A 14,652-nucleotide genomic window follows, 5' to 3' on the forward strand; every position below is an offset into this window, starting at 1 on the left:
GAGTCAGGTCCTGCTGGCAAAGTGTGCAGGGTCGGCCCACAGCAGGGTGGCATGGGGACGAGGACCTGATGCTCCCTGCACGGGCAGTGGGTCCCACATGCAGCGCAACACTGTGCTCCTGGGAAGGGGGCTGTCACCGCCTCTCTCCTGCTGGGGGCTGCCCTCCTCCCAGCCCCAGGCCCCCAGTTTTCTTACTCCTGGTCACCTCTGCCTTCTCCTGTTTTTCATGGTGCCAGGATGGCGTCACCCCATTGCTCTGCACTCCCGCACCACAGGGCCTCCCTGCACCACCCTGCCATGGCACGGGCCTCAGGCACGGCCCCAGGACAGCCCAGGGCTGCCAGGAGGTCACAGGGACACAGCCACTGTCCCTGCAGGGCCCCGTGTGCCCTGGCCCAGTGCTCAGCCAAGCACAGAGCTATGGCCAGCACAGCCCTCTGCCCCCTTGGAGGCATGGGCAGATCTGCCTCTGGCTGCAGTGAGAGCCAGACGAGGCTGCTCTCCACGGGGCCGGCCGGGAAGGTTCTGCCTGAGGAAGGCACTGAGCCCTGCCGCACGCACGTGTCTGAAGGACTTTATATAAAAACAAGAGACGTTTCCACACACGCGCGTGGGGCCGTGGGGGTGTCCCTGCCCACCCAGCGCAGGGGAAGCTGTTCCCAGCTCCCCTTCCCCGGACACAATTCACATTTTCCACATATCAAAAACGAACCAAGCACAAACACACAGCACATGCCGCGGGGCTGGCGCTGCCCAGCCGCACGCGTGGCCCTGGGTCCCCAGCGGGACGTCACAGTGAGTTGGGGCACGGGGGTCTGCGGCCGCCCCTCCTGCCCTCTGCATAGAGGGGGTCAGGGCCCGGCACCAGCAGCCTGAGCCAGGAGCCGTGCCCATCCCTGCAGCAGGGACGCCGGGCTGGAGCCATCCTGCAGGGCCCTGGAGGGCACGAGGCGCCCCTCACACCCACAGGTACCGAGGTGATGCCAGGGAGCCGCCAGGCTCTAGGCCCCGCTGGCTGGTGGGCGCTGCCGCAGAGGGTGGGTGCCGGGCTCTGGGCATGCACACACAGACGACACGAACCCTGGCAGTGGTGCGTGGTCCGGCGAGGCTCAGCAGAGCAGAGGCAGTGGTGAGTGAGGGCTCGGCTGTCGTCCCCGTCACACCACTGAGTCCTGGATCTCGGAGCCCAGGCGCACCCGGGGTCTTTGGCAGGCAGGAGACACCTCCACAAAGCTGTCACGGACGTGGAGAGGCCTCTTCTCTGACTCAGAGAAGGTGCGTGGGGGTCCTGGGGGCTCATGCACGGGGGTACTGACGATGTAGTTGTCCTGCAGGGCCTGGTAGCCCTTGTGCTCAGGAGCCGTGCTGGGCAGGCTGCTGCCATTCAGGGGCAGGCTCTCCACCGGCTTGCGGGGCGGCTTCTGGTGCCTGCTGGGGTCGCCGGGCTCCACCAAGGCCTTCATGCCGTCGCGGTGCCGGTGCAGCACGAAGAAGGCCAGCACGAGGACGGCGGCGGCAAAGAGCACACACATCACCAGGAACTCGGTCCAGTAGGTCTTGCCGTCCAGCCGTGCTGCAGCACTGCCCACCGCTGAGGTGCTCCGCGATGTGCTGACCGTCTCCAGGGCGTCACGGCCAGCAGCCACCTTCCTGCCAGGGTCTGCTGGCCCGAGGGCTGGCTCCTGCACGCCCACGCAGTAGCTGGCCATCAGCTTGCGGAAGCCCTCCTCCAGCGACCAGCACTCGTAGGTGCCTGCACGCTCCGGGCTGCCCACCAGAATGAGGGCTCCATCGGGCAGCACCAGGTAGGAGGCGTTGACAGGAGCCCCATTGTGCAGCCAGCTCCGCGAGGCCAGGTTGGAGAGCAGCCGGCACGGCAGCGGCCGCACCGCGTTGGGAGGGAGCTGGATCTGCTGGCACGGGGAGCCTGAGGCTGCAGAGACAAGCCAGTATCAGCGACGGGGTCCCAGCCGTGGGCAGGGGCTGCTGATGGTGGATCAGGAGTCTGGGGGATCCCCCAGGACACACACTCACAGCAGCACCAGCGGGAGCTCACCTGGGGGCAGAAGAATGCGGGGACGGGGCTGGGAGGCGTTGGCCGGCTGGCAGAGCCGCTCCGTGTCGGCATCCTCGATGTCCTGTGCCCAGAGCCTGGGAACAGAGGGAGGGCAGGGCAGTGGGGTGCCCTGGGGTGGAGGGGATGGCAGAGGGTGCACACTTACTGTGGGTGTGCCGGGGGATGTGTGGTGAGCCTGCGGCAGGCACCCCGGCTCCAGGCACAGAAGGGGTCCCGTGCCAGCACACATTCCCCACAGCTGCGGTACAGGCTGCAGTTGGCAAAGGGCACCTGGGCCACTGCTGTGTAGGTGGCTGCATACACAAGACCCTGCAGGAGGGGACACGCTGGGGTCAGCAGGGTGGGCTCCTGCACACCCCCGCCTTCCCAGGTTTCTGTCCCCCAGCCCACAAACGGGACCAGCCTCAAGCAGGCAGAGCCCCCAGTGCCCCCCTCGCCCCAGCTCCTGCCTGGTCCTGGTCCAGCAGCAGCTGGAGAATGGGCTGCCCGTCAGGGAAGAGGCGGAGCTCCTCAATGATGTGCACGCCGTGGCTCACCCGCACGGCCTTGTGCAGCCGCCCGTCGTCTGCAAACAGAGGGGCCGTGCTGAGCAGGGCCGGGGCGCAGGGCACACAGCCCGGCCTGCCCAGCCCGCCTGCACCCACCCGTGCCCAGGAAGAGGACGTCGTAGGTGCCGCGCAGGCCGGGCGCGCGGTGCACGCCGATCTGCTGGTAGCGCCGCTGGCTCTGCAGCAGCAGCGGCTGGCTGCGCACAGGGCTGTCCATCAGGAAGTGGTCCTTGATAAAGTTCAGCACTCGATCTGGCATCTGCAGCGATGAATTGATCTTCAGGTGCCGCGTGTGGCTGGTGATGCACTGCAGCGAAAGGAAGGGGCTCGGAAGGGCCTGGGGAAGTGGCTGGGTACTATGCTGTGGCAGCCACTGGGAGCAGGAGAGCAACGGGGCAGTGCTGCGTCCTGCGCTCGGGCAGGCGCCAAGGGGCCACCTACCATGCCCGGCCGGGGCTCCGGCACGGGGCCGGTGTCCGTGTACCACTGCTGCGTCTCGCGGTTCACCTCCTTGTAGAGCCCGCCGAAGGCGCGCTGCACGCTGCGCATGGGGAAGGCGCAGACGGCCGAGCTGCCCAGCCCGCCCTTGTTCCTGGTGAGGACGGGCACAGCCCGCGACAAGATCAGGGCCCGGCCCTGCCAAACCCCCCGTGCTGCCCTGGGTCCCCACCACTCACCACTGCGAGGTGAAGACACCGTAGAAGAGCGTCTCCCTCCAGCGCAGCTCACCCGGGGTGAGCACAAAGATGTCCTGCAGCACGTTGAAGGGGAACCCGTCCTCAGGGTGTGAGCAGAGCAGCTGTGCCTTCAGGAAGGTTGTCCAGCGCCGCTGCAGCACGCGCTCCCCGCCCTGGTCCCCCTGCGTGGCACAGCGGGTCAGGGGGCGATGCCGTGGCCACAGGGCACCCCACACACTGAGAGAATGGGGGTCCAGGCGTGCAGGATGGCCCCACATCCCCCCACCCCAGCAGCGAGTCACGCCCCAGGCACAGCCCCCACACCCCCCTGCTGCCTTATGCCCACCTTGCACACACGTGCGATGCGGGAGACGATGGTGTTCTCAAAATAGTCAAACTCCTTCCCAGTCTCGCTGAAGAAGAAGTAGACCTTGTCGTCGTCACCCTCAGGGTTGCCGGCAGGGAGGCTCTCCCGCAGGTAGGCTGAGCCCACGAACGCTGGGTCTGGGGGCACGAGCACCCTCAGCACTCTGGCCCCATTCCTTGCCTCCCTCGCTGCAGGGGAGAGAGACCCCGAGCAGCCGTGCCAGCCCCAGCCCTCACCCCTCACCTTGCAGCCAGTTGAGGGAGTTCTCGGTCTTGAGGGCAATGCGGCTCTCCTGGCTGCGGGAGATGGTCGGCTCATTGCCCTGGAAGTTGCTGACGGTCCCGGCGTAGAGCTCGCCGTCTGCCAAAGACACGTTCCTGCTGGGACCCGCCACACGGCACCAGCACGGCCCTGCTGGGGCCGCGATAGCCTGGCCTTGGCACGGCTTGGCCGGGCAGACGCAGGGACAGAAGGCACGGGGAGGAGGGCAAAGGTCCCAGGGCGCTGCGGGGAGGGCGAGGGCTCCAGGGGGCACAGGAGGAAGGGCGGGGGTCCCAGGGTGTCGTGCCTTACCGACCATGACAGCCGTGGAGCGGTACTCAGGGTCAAAGGGGCAGCGTCCCTTCCCGTCCTCCAGCACCACCTTCCCCGACGCGTCCCGCTCCAGGCTGAAGTGCTGCACGTTCTGCAGCAGGAGGAGGCTGTGAGCCAGCAGCACTTGTCCCAGTGCCAGGGACCCCAGGGCAGGGCCCTGACGGCACGAGGGGACCTGCAGGGGACCCTGTTCCTGTACTCACGATGTAGGCGCAGGCCGGGCTGAAGGCGCAGGTCCCACAGGTGTACAGGTGGGTGCTGTTCAGCTGCAGCAGCAGCTTGATGTAGTTGTGACAGTCCCTCTGTGGGGGTCAGAGGACCCAGCTCAGCCCTTGGCTCAGCTCTCACCCACACCCACCCCGCACAGGGCACTGCCCGTACCCACCACTGCCCCCGATGCCTGCTGGCAGTGGGGCTCACCTGGGGGTCCTTGCCCTTGAACACACACTGCCTCTTCTTCTCCTCATCTGCACTCCACAGCAGCTGTGGAGAAGGCACAGTCACTGGGAGTCCCCCGTCCCTGTCTGGTCAACCCACACCCTTCTTGGGCTTGTTCATAGCAACCACATCCTCCCCACCTCAATCATCCTGCTCTAGGGCGGTTGGTCCTGAATATACGATGGCTCACACGGACCCAAATGCTGGTGGGGATCCCCGGCACTCCAGCTGGGTGCCCCCTCCCTCCCCAAGGGCCGCCCAGCCCACCCTGGGCTCACCCTACGAGCTGGGGAGCTGGGCTGAAAGTTGCTGGTGTTGAGGGTGAGGAGCAGCTCTCGTGCCCCCAGGTAGAGCGTCCCGCCGTCCGGGCTCAGCAGCAGGGTCGTGTAGTTGGACACGCCAGGTGCCTCAAAGCGCCGCACCACCCTCTCGGCCGAGTCTGTGGGGCAGAGCGACAGGCGTCAGCCTCGTGCTGGCACCTCACCCCAGAACCCTGCACCACGGCTGCTCCTGTCCCTCTGCCCAGCACCTCGGCCATGCCACCCACCCGGAGCAGCCAGGGCCAGATCCAGCTCTGCCCACAGCGCCAGACACACCACAGCGCACTGTGCAGGGCCCTGCTAGTGCCCGAGGCCGCCGCGAGGCACAGCCACCTCCTGGCCCTCAGGATGCCACAAGAGCCCTGCCTAGCACTGGGGCAGCTGCCCAGCCACGTCCAGCCCTGGAGCTCAGCCCTGCAGCATGGCAGGCTCAGCCCAGCCCAGGCCCACAGGGACCCCAGCCTCACTGCAGGGGGAGATGAGCGCTGGGAGTATCCTCATGCCCCAGCCCGCAGGGCTCAGCCTCTGCAAAACAGAGGGCTCAGCCCAGTGCTGGATGTGGGGCTCAGCCCAGTGCTGGATGTGGGGCTCAGCCCAGTGCTGGATGTGGGGCTCAGCCCAGTGCTGGATGTGGGGCTCAGCCCCGTGCTGCATGTGGGGCTCAGCCCATGCTGCCCACACTGCCCCGCGGGGCTCAGCCCGTGCCGGACACGGGCCAGTGGCCGTGCTGAGTCCATGCTGAGTCAGGGAGCGCCCGTCCTGTCCCGTCCCATGCCGTCCTGTCCCGCGTGGGTGGCCTGGCCCCGGAAGCCCTTCCTCTCCTAGCGCCGCTCTGAATCAGATGGGCCTGGCTGTGTGAGCGGGACACGTCGGGCTGACTCACGCTGCCAACTCCCTGACCCTCCGGGGACTCCCTGACCTCCCCCAAGCCCCTGCCTGCTCCCAGAGCCCCACCAGGACAACAAACCCAGAGCTCCTGCCAGGCCCTGCCTGGTGAGAGCCACTGTGAGGGATCGAGGAGCTGTGGGGCAGTGGTACTGTGGGGAGCACCCCGTAGCTCTCACCTCCCATTGCTCCACCAACCCCGGGTGCCTCTAGATGGGGCAGCATCCTCCCCGTTCCGGGAGGCTCAGCTGGCCCCAGCACCAGCCCAGCTCTCCACAGTGGTGCAGAGAGGAGGAAGCTGATGCCCCAGGGCATCCTCCTGTGAGGGGCCCTGCACCCTAGTGGTGGGGTGATGCCACCCGTGATGGGCACGGCAGCGGAGGGGCAACGGGGCCCCTGTGCCTTGCAGAGCTGTGCCGACACGGGGAGCTAGCTGCTGGTGTGGCTGCCAGGGACCTGTCAGGACAAGACCTGCTTCTTCCAGACAAACCTGCTGCAGGCACATCCAGCGCTCCCAGGGGAGCAGCTCCCAGCTCCTCCCTTCCACCGACCGCAGCCCCACGTGGGCAGCTCCAAGGGAGCCACCGCCGGACACACACCGGTCACCGGCCCCTGCTCCCCACCCAGCTGCCCCGCCTCGCTAGGGTCCAGGCCGGGATCCCCGGGCACTGCCCGTGGCTGCAGCCCCACAGCTCCCACAGGTGTGCAGAGCACGGGGCAGAACCGGTCTGTGCAGGCAGGGCCGGGCAGCGTGGCTCAACACGGCACAGCACAGCGTGGCACGATGCCGAGCTGCTTGTCTCACTGGGTCCCAGCCTCCTGTCCAGCTCAGCAGGTCCCACATCTGCTGGAGCCACCACGGCCGCGGCCAGCGGTCATGGGAGCGTGTGGTGGGGCCACATCGACACCAGTGAGCGCAGCACGCTGAGCCAGGGAGCGCTCGCAGCTGCCCAAACCACGGCACCCTCCCAGCGCAGGACGGGATGGGCTCTGCTGGCCGGCAGCAGCTGGATCCAGCCACTCCTGGCAGCGCAGCCGTGGGTGGCTCCCCCGCACGGCACAGCTGCCAGGGTGAGCCCGAGCAGCGCGCCCCACGCCTCGCCCAGCCCGTGCCAGCTGCTGGGGGCTCTGCAGGGCAGAGGGGGCTGCAAACAGGCCCCCCACTTGTTACAGTTCTGCCTGCCCTAGCACCCTCCTGGATGTCCCTCCTGGCCCCTGCCCAGTGCAGCCCCCCGCACTCGGGCCTCGCAGGTGACAAGTGCCTGCAGAGGGGCTCAGAGCTGTCCGGAGCTGAGCACGGCACAGAAGGGGCTGTGGCGCGTCCCCCGCCCCAGGGACACCCTGAGCAGAGTGCCCCGGCCGGCTCACCCTCCCCATCTGGTACGGAACCCGGCCGCCACCGCTGCCCTGCTCGCGGGGCACAAGTGCTCGGTCCCGGGTGCCCCCGGCACACCCACCCCCGGTGCGGCTCTGCACGGGCCTGCGTGACCGCACACCCCGCAGCACCCCGGGGCTCTGCCCCAGCCGTGCTCCGTGTCCCGCGGACGGAGGGCTCCCGGTGTCCCGGGCAGCCGGCGGGGCTGTCACACGGCGTTTCCACGCCGCGTTCAGAGCCCGGGGGACGCGGGACGCTCCGCCGCCCCGGGGCAGACGCCAGCCGGAGCCCTCGGCGGGGGCTGGCTCCCCTCCCCGGTGCCGGCGGACCCTCACCCACCGAAGGCAGCGGACACTCACCGTAGGGCAGGCTGACCCGCGGGACAGGCTCCGGAGCCGCCGAGAGCAGCAGCGCCGCCAGCACCGGCAGCACCGGCCGCGCCGCCATCCCGGACCGAGCCGCGGGGCTCCGCCGCGGCCGCGAAGCCGCCCGGGCGCTGCAGACCTGCGGGGAGAGAAGGGGCTCAGCGGCTCGGTACGGCACGGCCCGGCCCCCGCCCCGCCCCGCGGCACCGGGCGTACAGCCACGGGCGGGCCCCGCCCGGCCGGACCGAACCGGCCCCGCCCGAGCGCTCCTGATCCGCTCCCGAGCCGTACCCAGCCGCTCCCGGGCGCGCCGACCCGCTCGGCCCCCAGCCCGCCGGTGCCCCGGGCGGGGCGGGCCGCTCGGAAGAGGAGGCGGGCGGTTCCCCGCCGGTACCGCCCCCACGCCGCCCCAGTGGGACCCGGCCCCAGCCCCCGCCCCGCGGCCGCCACGGTCCGGAGGGAACGGGGCTTTGTCCCCGGGCTGGCGGCAGCCAGGGACTCCCCGCGATCAGGGAAGGCCGGTGGGGCCGGGACCCCGGAGGGTGCAGGGGGCTGCCTGGGAGCACATCTTGCTGTCCCCGGAAAAGCTGGCCCGGGAGTGTCCCGCCCTCCTGGGGACAGCTCGGCCCCATGGCCGCTACCAGAGCCGCCCCCTTGTCCCTCAGCTGTGCCCCACGGCCACACTGCCGGGGCTGGGGGCTCTGCTCGCCGCAGCCCAGCGCTCCCTCCCTCCCGAGCCACGGGGTACCACCGGGTGCCTGAGCCAGCCCCATCACGGGCACACCTGGCCGGCAGCGGTGCCCCCACAGGTAGCACTCGGTGCAGGCGACACAACCCTGCCAGCCCCTGTGCCCGCGGCACGGGTCCCGCCGAGCAGGCAGTGCTGGGCACGATCTCTGCCTGGCCCTCGGGGGGCTCTGTCCCTGTCCCTGGCTGGCTGGGGCGTGGGCAGGGCTCACCGAGCCCTCAGAGCACTGCCCACCCGGCCAGCAGCGCCCACGCAACTGTTATTAATGACAACTCCTTACATCGCCATGGCAACGGGACGGGGGGACAGAGGGATGGGGTCCGAGGATCCCCCAGGCAGCACACTGGGGCCAGGGGACCCAGCGCTGCCCTCCCAGTGTGGGGTCTGGGGCAGAGCTTCCCATGTCCTTCTTGGTCAGTCCCAGCCCTGGATTGCAATGGCGGGATCCACTTGGAGCCCCCTGCCCAGGAGAAATGCTCCCCCACACCCAGGACAGCCGTGCCCACACTCCGTGGATGCCTGTGCCCACACTCCCGGGACAGCCGTGCCCACACTCCCACACTCTGCCCGCCTGGCACTGCCGGATGGTGCCCACTCACAGGTCATACCTGATGTCCAGTGCTGGGGCTCTGGGCTGCCCTTCTGCCCCAAATCGACTTTGCTCCCTTCCTGTTCCCGCTGCTCCTGCTGTTCCTTCCCAGGCTCGGGACAGTCCCACAGCTCCACCCCAGCCTTATCAGCAGCACCCTTTGCCCGGGAAGTGGCACAGACGGACGGGACTCAGCCAGCCGAGCACGTCACCCTGAACAGGGTGGGAGAAGGCACTCACCCTGCAGCCATGGCCCCCTGCCCCACGTCCCACGGCATCTTGGGGGGCTCCGGGGACCTGGCTGCCACCTGTGCACGGCCGTGGCAGGGTTGCGTGAACACCCGGGTGCGATGGCATGCAGCGAGGACGGGGGAGCCCCCGTGGGGAGGGCAGCTGCTCTGGGGTGAGCAGGGAGGGCAGGAGCAGGAGAGAAGGAAAGGGAAGGGGCAGGCAGGGAGGAAAGGAGGGCAGAGCAGGCCGGGAGGGAGGGCAGGAGCAGGCAGCTGAACCAGGCCAGAGCCTGTGCCTTTAAGCGGCACTCCAGCGCTGCTGGCAGCCAGGGCTGTTTACGCCAAACTCCCATTTATCTCCTGTCCTGCCCACGCAGCTGCCAGCGGGGCAGTGCCGGGGGCACCGCAGCTCCCTGCCCCGCTCTGCACCCCGGCAGGCCCGTGCGTGCCCCACGCCCTGCTGCGGGCATTGGCACGCACCGCTGCGGCGGCCGTGCCGCCCTCCCTGCCCACTGCCGGCAACGGGGAAACCTCTCTGGGCTTTGGGCAGCGCCAAAACCCGTGGCCTGGGGTCAGCAGGCAGGTGGGGCAGTGGTTTCTGCACCGAATTCCCACGCCAGCGCCCGCACCCCACTCCCACTGGCAGTGGGTGCCTGGGAAGGCAGCGATGGAACCGGGCGCTGCTGCTGCCTGCAGAGAGCGGGCCGGGCTGTGTGTGCCTCACCGCTGCTGCTGCTGCTCCCACCGGCTCCAGCGGCCCCCGCAGCCTGCCCCAGCACGGCCCCTGCTCAGGGACCTGCGCCCGGCTCGCACGCTGCCCACGCAGCCGGGCTGTGCCCACCTCGCGGGGCTCACACGCTCGCCCCCGCCTCGGCTGGCTGCGGGAGCTGCCAGACAGCAGCCGGCAGTGCCTGCTCTGAGCACGCACACGCTCGGAGGGTGAGCACGCACGCATGCACACCTGCAGAGAGCGGAGGGCCCTGCTCAGCCACAGATGCTGCAGCCCCAGCTGCTGAGCGCCGGCTGCCCGCACACCGCGGGTCTCCCTGCAGCGGGGATACCCGGCCGCAGCTGGAGCAAGCTGCAGCTCCTGGCAGCTCCGACAGCCTGACAGGCTCCCCACGGGCCCCGGGCATCCCCCATTCCCCACGTGCACCGGCTGAGACACCCTGCCTAGCCAAGGGCCTCCCTTGGGGCCAAGCTGGGCTGCCCCCCACCTCTCTGGCCCACCGTGAGCTCAGACCCTACTGCCAGGACCCCCTGACTGGGGTGGGGGTGGTGGCACACAGCCAGCCCCACGCTGCCCCACAGCATCCCCTCTGCCCTGGCAGGGCACTGCGGGGCACCTGCACCCGGGGCACTGGGTGTCCCACCACACATACCCGTCTCATTGCTCCCATCGCTCCTGCACAATGGTAGAGACGGTTCTGAGGACAAGGGGGTATCCCCACAGTCCACCTGTCCCCTGCGATGCCAGGACCAGTCTGTACCCTGCACTGCCTGCCTGGGGAGCTGCAGGGTACACAGGGCCCCCACTCCTTGCTGGGCAGCCCTGGCACAGGGCAGGGAAGAGCCATCAGGAACCCCAGCCACTGAGCACCCTTGGGGGGCAGCGAGGTGGTGGACTCTGAGCACAGGTGTGTCAGCTCCCCGGAGTACAGGAATGGAGGGTTCAGGCTCAGGGATGGGTGCCCCCTTCCCAGCCAGTCCTGACTCCACAGAGCCCAAAGCAGCACCGGTCTCCTCAGCCCCACGGCACCCTTGGTCCTGTGGCACCCTTGCTACCCTTGCCCTGGTGCTCCTCGGGGTCAGAGGGAATGCCAGCCCCCTAAGCAGCCCCAGGCCCAGTTGGAGCAGGCACTAGGGCCCAAGGGATGACCCAAAAGCCCATGGGACCCTAACCCTCCCTGCAGCCCAAGACCAGGGGCTGCCTGGGCACCAGCAGCTCCTCACACGCTGGGGCCACATGTGTGGGACACACAGCACGTGTGCACCCCGCAGGTGTCGGGGCACATCACACCCGTGGGACGCACCGCACACGCGCGTGGCCCAGTCCCGAGCGGGCTCTGACACGCCTGCCCGTGAGCAGCTGTGATGCTGTCCTGAGTGCCGTGTGTGTGCCTCCACACCCTCGGCCTGCTGTACGCACACCCGGCACATGTAAACACACGCAGACGGGTCACGGGGTGCTCACACCCTGGGCGGCAAACACCGGCCTGGGAACAGGCTGTGGGAACGGCCCGGGGCGCCTGCACCCCACACACACACAGACACACACAGGCACACACACTTACACAGGCACACACACAGGCACACGCAGACACACAGAGGCACACACACTTACACAGGCACACACACAGGCACACACAGACACACACAGGCACACACACTTACACAGGCACACACAGACACACATAGGCACACACACTTACACAGGCACACACACAGGCACACACAGACACACACACAGGCACACCCACCGGCTCAGTCACACAGGCACACCCAGGTGCACACACAGCAATGCACACGCATTGTCTGTCACTCACACATTGTCACTCACGCACAGCCACACAGCAATGCACGCACATTGTCATACAATCACAGAGCCACGCAGCAATGCACACACACATTGTCACACACACACAGACGCACAGTGATGCACACACACTCTCACACGCTGTCACTCACACGCACAGGCACACAATCGCAGTCAGTCACACACACAGTCAGTCACACACGGTCACACACCCGCACGTTCTCACATTCACGCACTGCCAGCCCCCCGCACCCGTCCCTCGGGGACCCCCGTGCACGTGCACGCGCGGCCCCTTGCACGGCGCGTGCCCGCGCACCCGCCCGAGCCCGGCCCTCGCACACGCACCCCGCGGGCGCGCCCGTCCCTTGCACACTCGCTGCTCCCGCACGCCTCCCGCGCCCGGTGCCCCCCGCTGCTCACCCGCTCGGCGGCTCCGAGGCGCGGCGGGAGCCGCAGGCGGCGGGGGCGGCTCCGGGGTGTTCCCCCCGGCGGCGCGGGGCGGTGCGGGGGCGGCTCCGGGGGGCTCCGCCCGCAGCACAACAAAGGGCCGGCCCGCCCCGCCCCGCCCCGCCCCGGCCCCGCCGCCGCGCCGGGGGCCCCGGGCCAGCGGGGGCCGGGGAAGGGCTGCTCCTGCCCGGGAGTCACCCCCAATGTGGGGCCGCTGCTCCCGCCCGGGGAGTCACCCCCACTTTGGGGGCTGCTCCCGCCTGGGCAGTCACCCCAATGTGGGGCGGCCGCTCCTGCCTGGGCAGTCACCCCCATGTGGGGCGGGAACTGCAGGGGGCTGTCGCTGCCCCCACGGTTCCTGGGATGGCACCGGCCCTAAAGGGGTCCTGCCCAGCACTGAGTGTTGCAGCCCCAGCACACTGAGCGGCTTCCAGCACCATGGGACTACTGGGGAGAGTGGTTTGGGGGGCAGCAACCACTGGGGGCCCTTCCTGAGGGTCCCTGGTAGCAGGGGTGGCTATGGGGACACGTAATGCCTGTGTACACGGCCCCAGGCATCATGATGAGATCTTTGTGGTGGTGGCGAGCTCAGGGAGTTTTGGGGTAATTCATGGGACTGGGCACCTCATGGCAATGTGTAGCTCTGTGTGGTTCAGGGACAGCACGGCCGTGGGTGTCCCCACAGTAGCACACAGAGCTGGTGGCTGGCAGCTGGGTGCCAGCAGTACCCAGAGCTGCTGGGATCACGGACACTGAAACACTGCCTGCACTGGCCTGGCAGAAGTGCCGAGGCAGGGCCACGCTGGTAGCCCCGGGAGCTCAATGGTCGCCCAAGGGGGGACACAGCCCCCACTCCAGCCCACGGGCCAGCAGCTCTGGGCAGCGCTGAGGGCTCGTGTGTTTGCGGGCAGCATGAGGGAACGCGGCCCTGTCAGCCCCTCGGTGCCCCCTCCACGGGCAGACGCACACAGCCCCACACCGTGTCCTTCTCGACCTCTGGCTGGGCCCCAAATCTGCGGGATCTGTCCCCCCTGAAGTGCCGGCCCCTGCCGGCCCTCTGTGTCCCCAGGGTGGCCGTACGCTGGAGCGGAGCAGCGGGAGGCGGCCGGGCCGTGCAGGGACACTGGAGCGGAGCAGCGGGAGGCGGCCGGGCCGCGGCCCGGGATGCACGGGCGGTGCCGCTGCGTGGGGCCTGCCCTGGGCCTGTGCCACATGGCCGCCCCCGGGCCCGCCTCGCGGGGACCGTCCCGGCGCTGGCCTGGCCCCGTCCTGCCGGCGCTGCGGTCACTGGGCGGCTCCGGCCGCGGGGCCAGGGCCAGGGCAGCCGGGGGGCAGCCCCCGAGCAGGGCCGGCCGGGGCGGCGGGCCGCGGCAGCCCGGGCCGGGCGCTGGGAGCACGGACACGGCGGAGCCCGGCCCCCCCGGCAGCCCGCGGCTCCTGCTCTGGTTAATGTTAAAGCCAGCCGACGTCAAGGACTGCCGCAGCTCCCCCTGCCCCTCCGCCGGGGGCTGCCAGCTACAGGGCTGTTTTTCCTCCCGGAGCAGGCTCTGCCCGTCCCATGTGGCTAAAAAAAGCCATCGGCTTGGCTGGGACAGCAGGACAACAAATTCCCAGCCCGAGCAGCCTCCTGGCAACCCTGGCACACTCCGTGCACCTTCTTGGGGTGCCCCTGGTGTGCATCACCCCCGTCGTCGTTGTCATCACGGTAGTTGTCCTCGTTGTCGTCGTGGTCCTCCTCCTCCTCCTCGTCCTCCCCACGCGGGGCCAGGCGAGGTGAAGGTCCCCGGTGGAACAGTGGCAGTTGCCCTTGTCCTGCTGGATCCAGCTGCCGAGTCACGCGCCGGCCCAGCCGGGAGCAGGGACGCGGCTTCCATGTAGGGTCAGGCTGTGCACGCACGCCCCCAGCCCCATGTGCCACCCCAGTTTCACACGGGGATTTGCAGCTGGGTTTGGTCCCGGTTCTAGGAGGGTTTTTACAGCTGGGTTTTTGATCCTGAGGGTGTCTGATGCCGGTTCCACGAGGGGTTTTGCAAATGGGTCTGGTCCTGGGGGGGTGGGGCCATTCTCAGTTCCACGAGGGATTTCAAACCGGTGTCTGATCCCCAGGTTTCGTTTAATTTCTGGTCCCAGGCAGGGTTTTGCAGCTAGGTCTGGTCCCAGGGGGTTTTGCTCCCTGTTCCACGAGGGGATTTACAACCGGATCAGGTCCCGGAGGAGTTTGGTCCCCGTTCCACGTGGGGTTTGGCCACGTATCCGTAACCCCGACGTAGCCAGGGACGCAACATCCCTTCGGCGGGAACGGGGGTGCTGCGGATCGCGGCCGCGCCGAGCTCCGGCGCTGGGGCCGGACGCGGCCCAGGCCCGACCCCGCCGCGGGACCCCCCGCGGGCCCCTCGGAGCCGCGCGGGGCCCCACGAGGGGAGCGGGGCTGTGTCCCGCCCCGGGGCGGAGAGAGC

General features: G+C 69.1%; 1 protein-coding gene across 1 annotated transcript; it reads right to left on the reverse strand.

Annotated features, from left to right (window-relative positions):
• Nucleotides 1-562: 562 nt before the first annotated feature.
• Nucleotides 563-9,168, reverse strand: SEMA4B (semaphorin 4B). The gene is made up of 15 exons (XM_059482210.1): nucleotides 9,003-9,168; nucleotides 7,641-7,785; nucleotides 4,980-5,140; nucleotides 4,684-4,746; nucleotides 4,467-4,565; nucleotides 4,243-4,354; nucleotides 3,913-4,029; nucleotides 3,649-3,806; nucleotides 3,303-3,484; nucleotides 3,067-3,217; nucleotides 2,722-2,932; nucleotides 2,527-2,642; nucleotides 2,223-2,386; nucleotides 2,057-2,151; nucleotides 563-1,933 (listed from the first exon to the last, which is right to left on the reverse strand). Exons 2-15 carry the CDS (start codon nucleotides 7,726-7,728, stop codon nucleotides 1,158-1,160), a joined length of 2,493 nt encoding a protein of 830 aa, XP_059338193.1. The 5' UTR covers nucleotides 7,729-7,785; nucleotides 9,003-9,168; the 3' UTR covers nucleotides 563-1,157.
• Nucleotides 9,169-14,652: the final 5,484 nt, after the last annotated feature.

The sequence above is a fragment of the Ammospiza nelsoni genome, chromosome 14 (assembly GCF_027579445.1).
Source record: "Ammospiza nelsoni isolate bAmmNel1 chromosome 14, bAmmNel1.pri, whole genome shotgun sequence".
NCBI classification, from domain to species: domain Eukaryota; kingdom Metazoa; phylum Chordata; class Aves; order Passeriformes; family Passerellidae; genus Ammospiza; species Ammospiza nelsoni.

Coding starts and splice junctions, on each gene's coding strand:
- SEMA4B (XM_059482210.1), bottom strand. CDS start 7,728: ATGGCGGCGCGGCCGGTGCTGCCGGTGCTGGCGGCGCTGCTGCTCTCG. Junction 5,141..7,640: donor GCGGGTCAGCCTGCCCTACG/GTGAGTGTCCGC, acceptor TCTGCCCCACAG/ACTCGGCCGAGAGGGTGGTG. Junction 2,387..2,526: donor TGCTGCTGGACCAGGACCAG/GCAGGAGCTGGG, acceptor CCCCTCCTGCAG/GGTCTTGTGTATGCAGCCAC.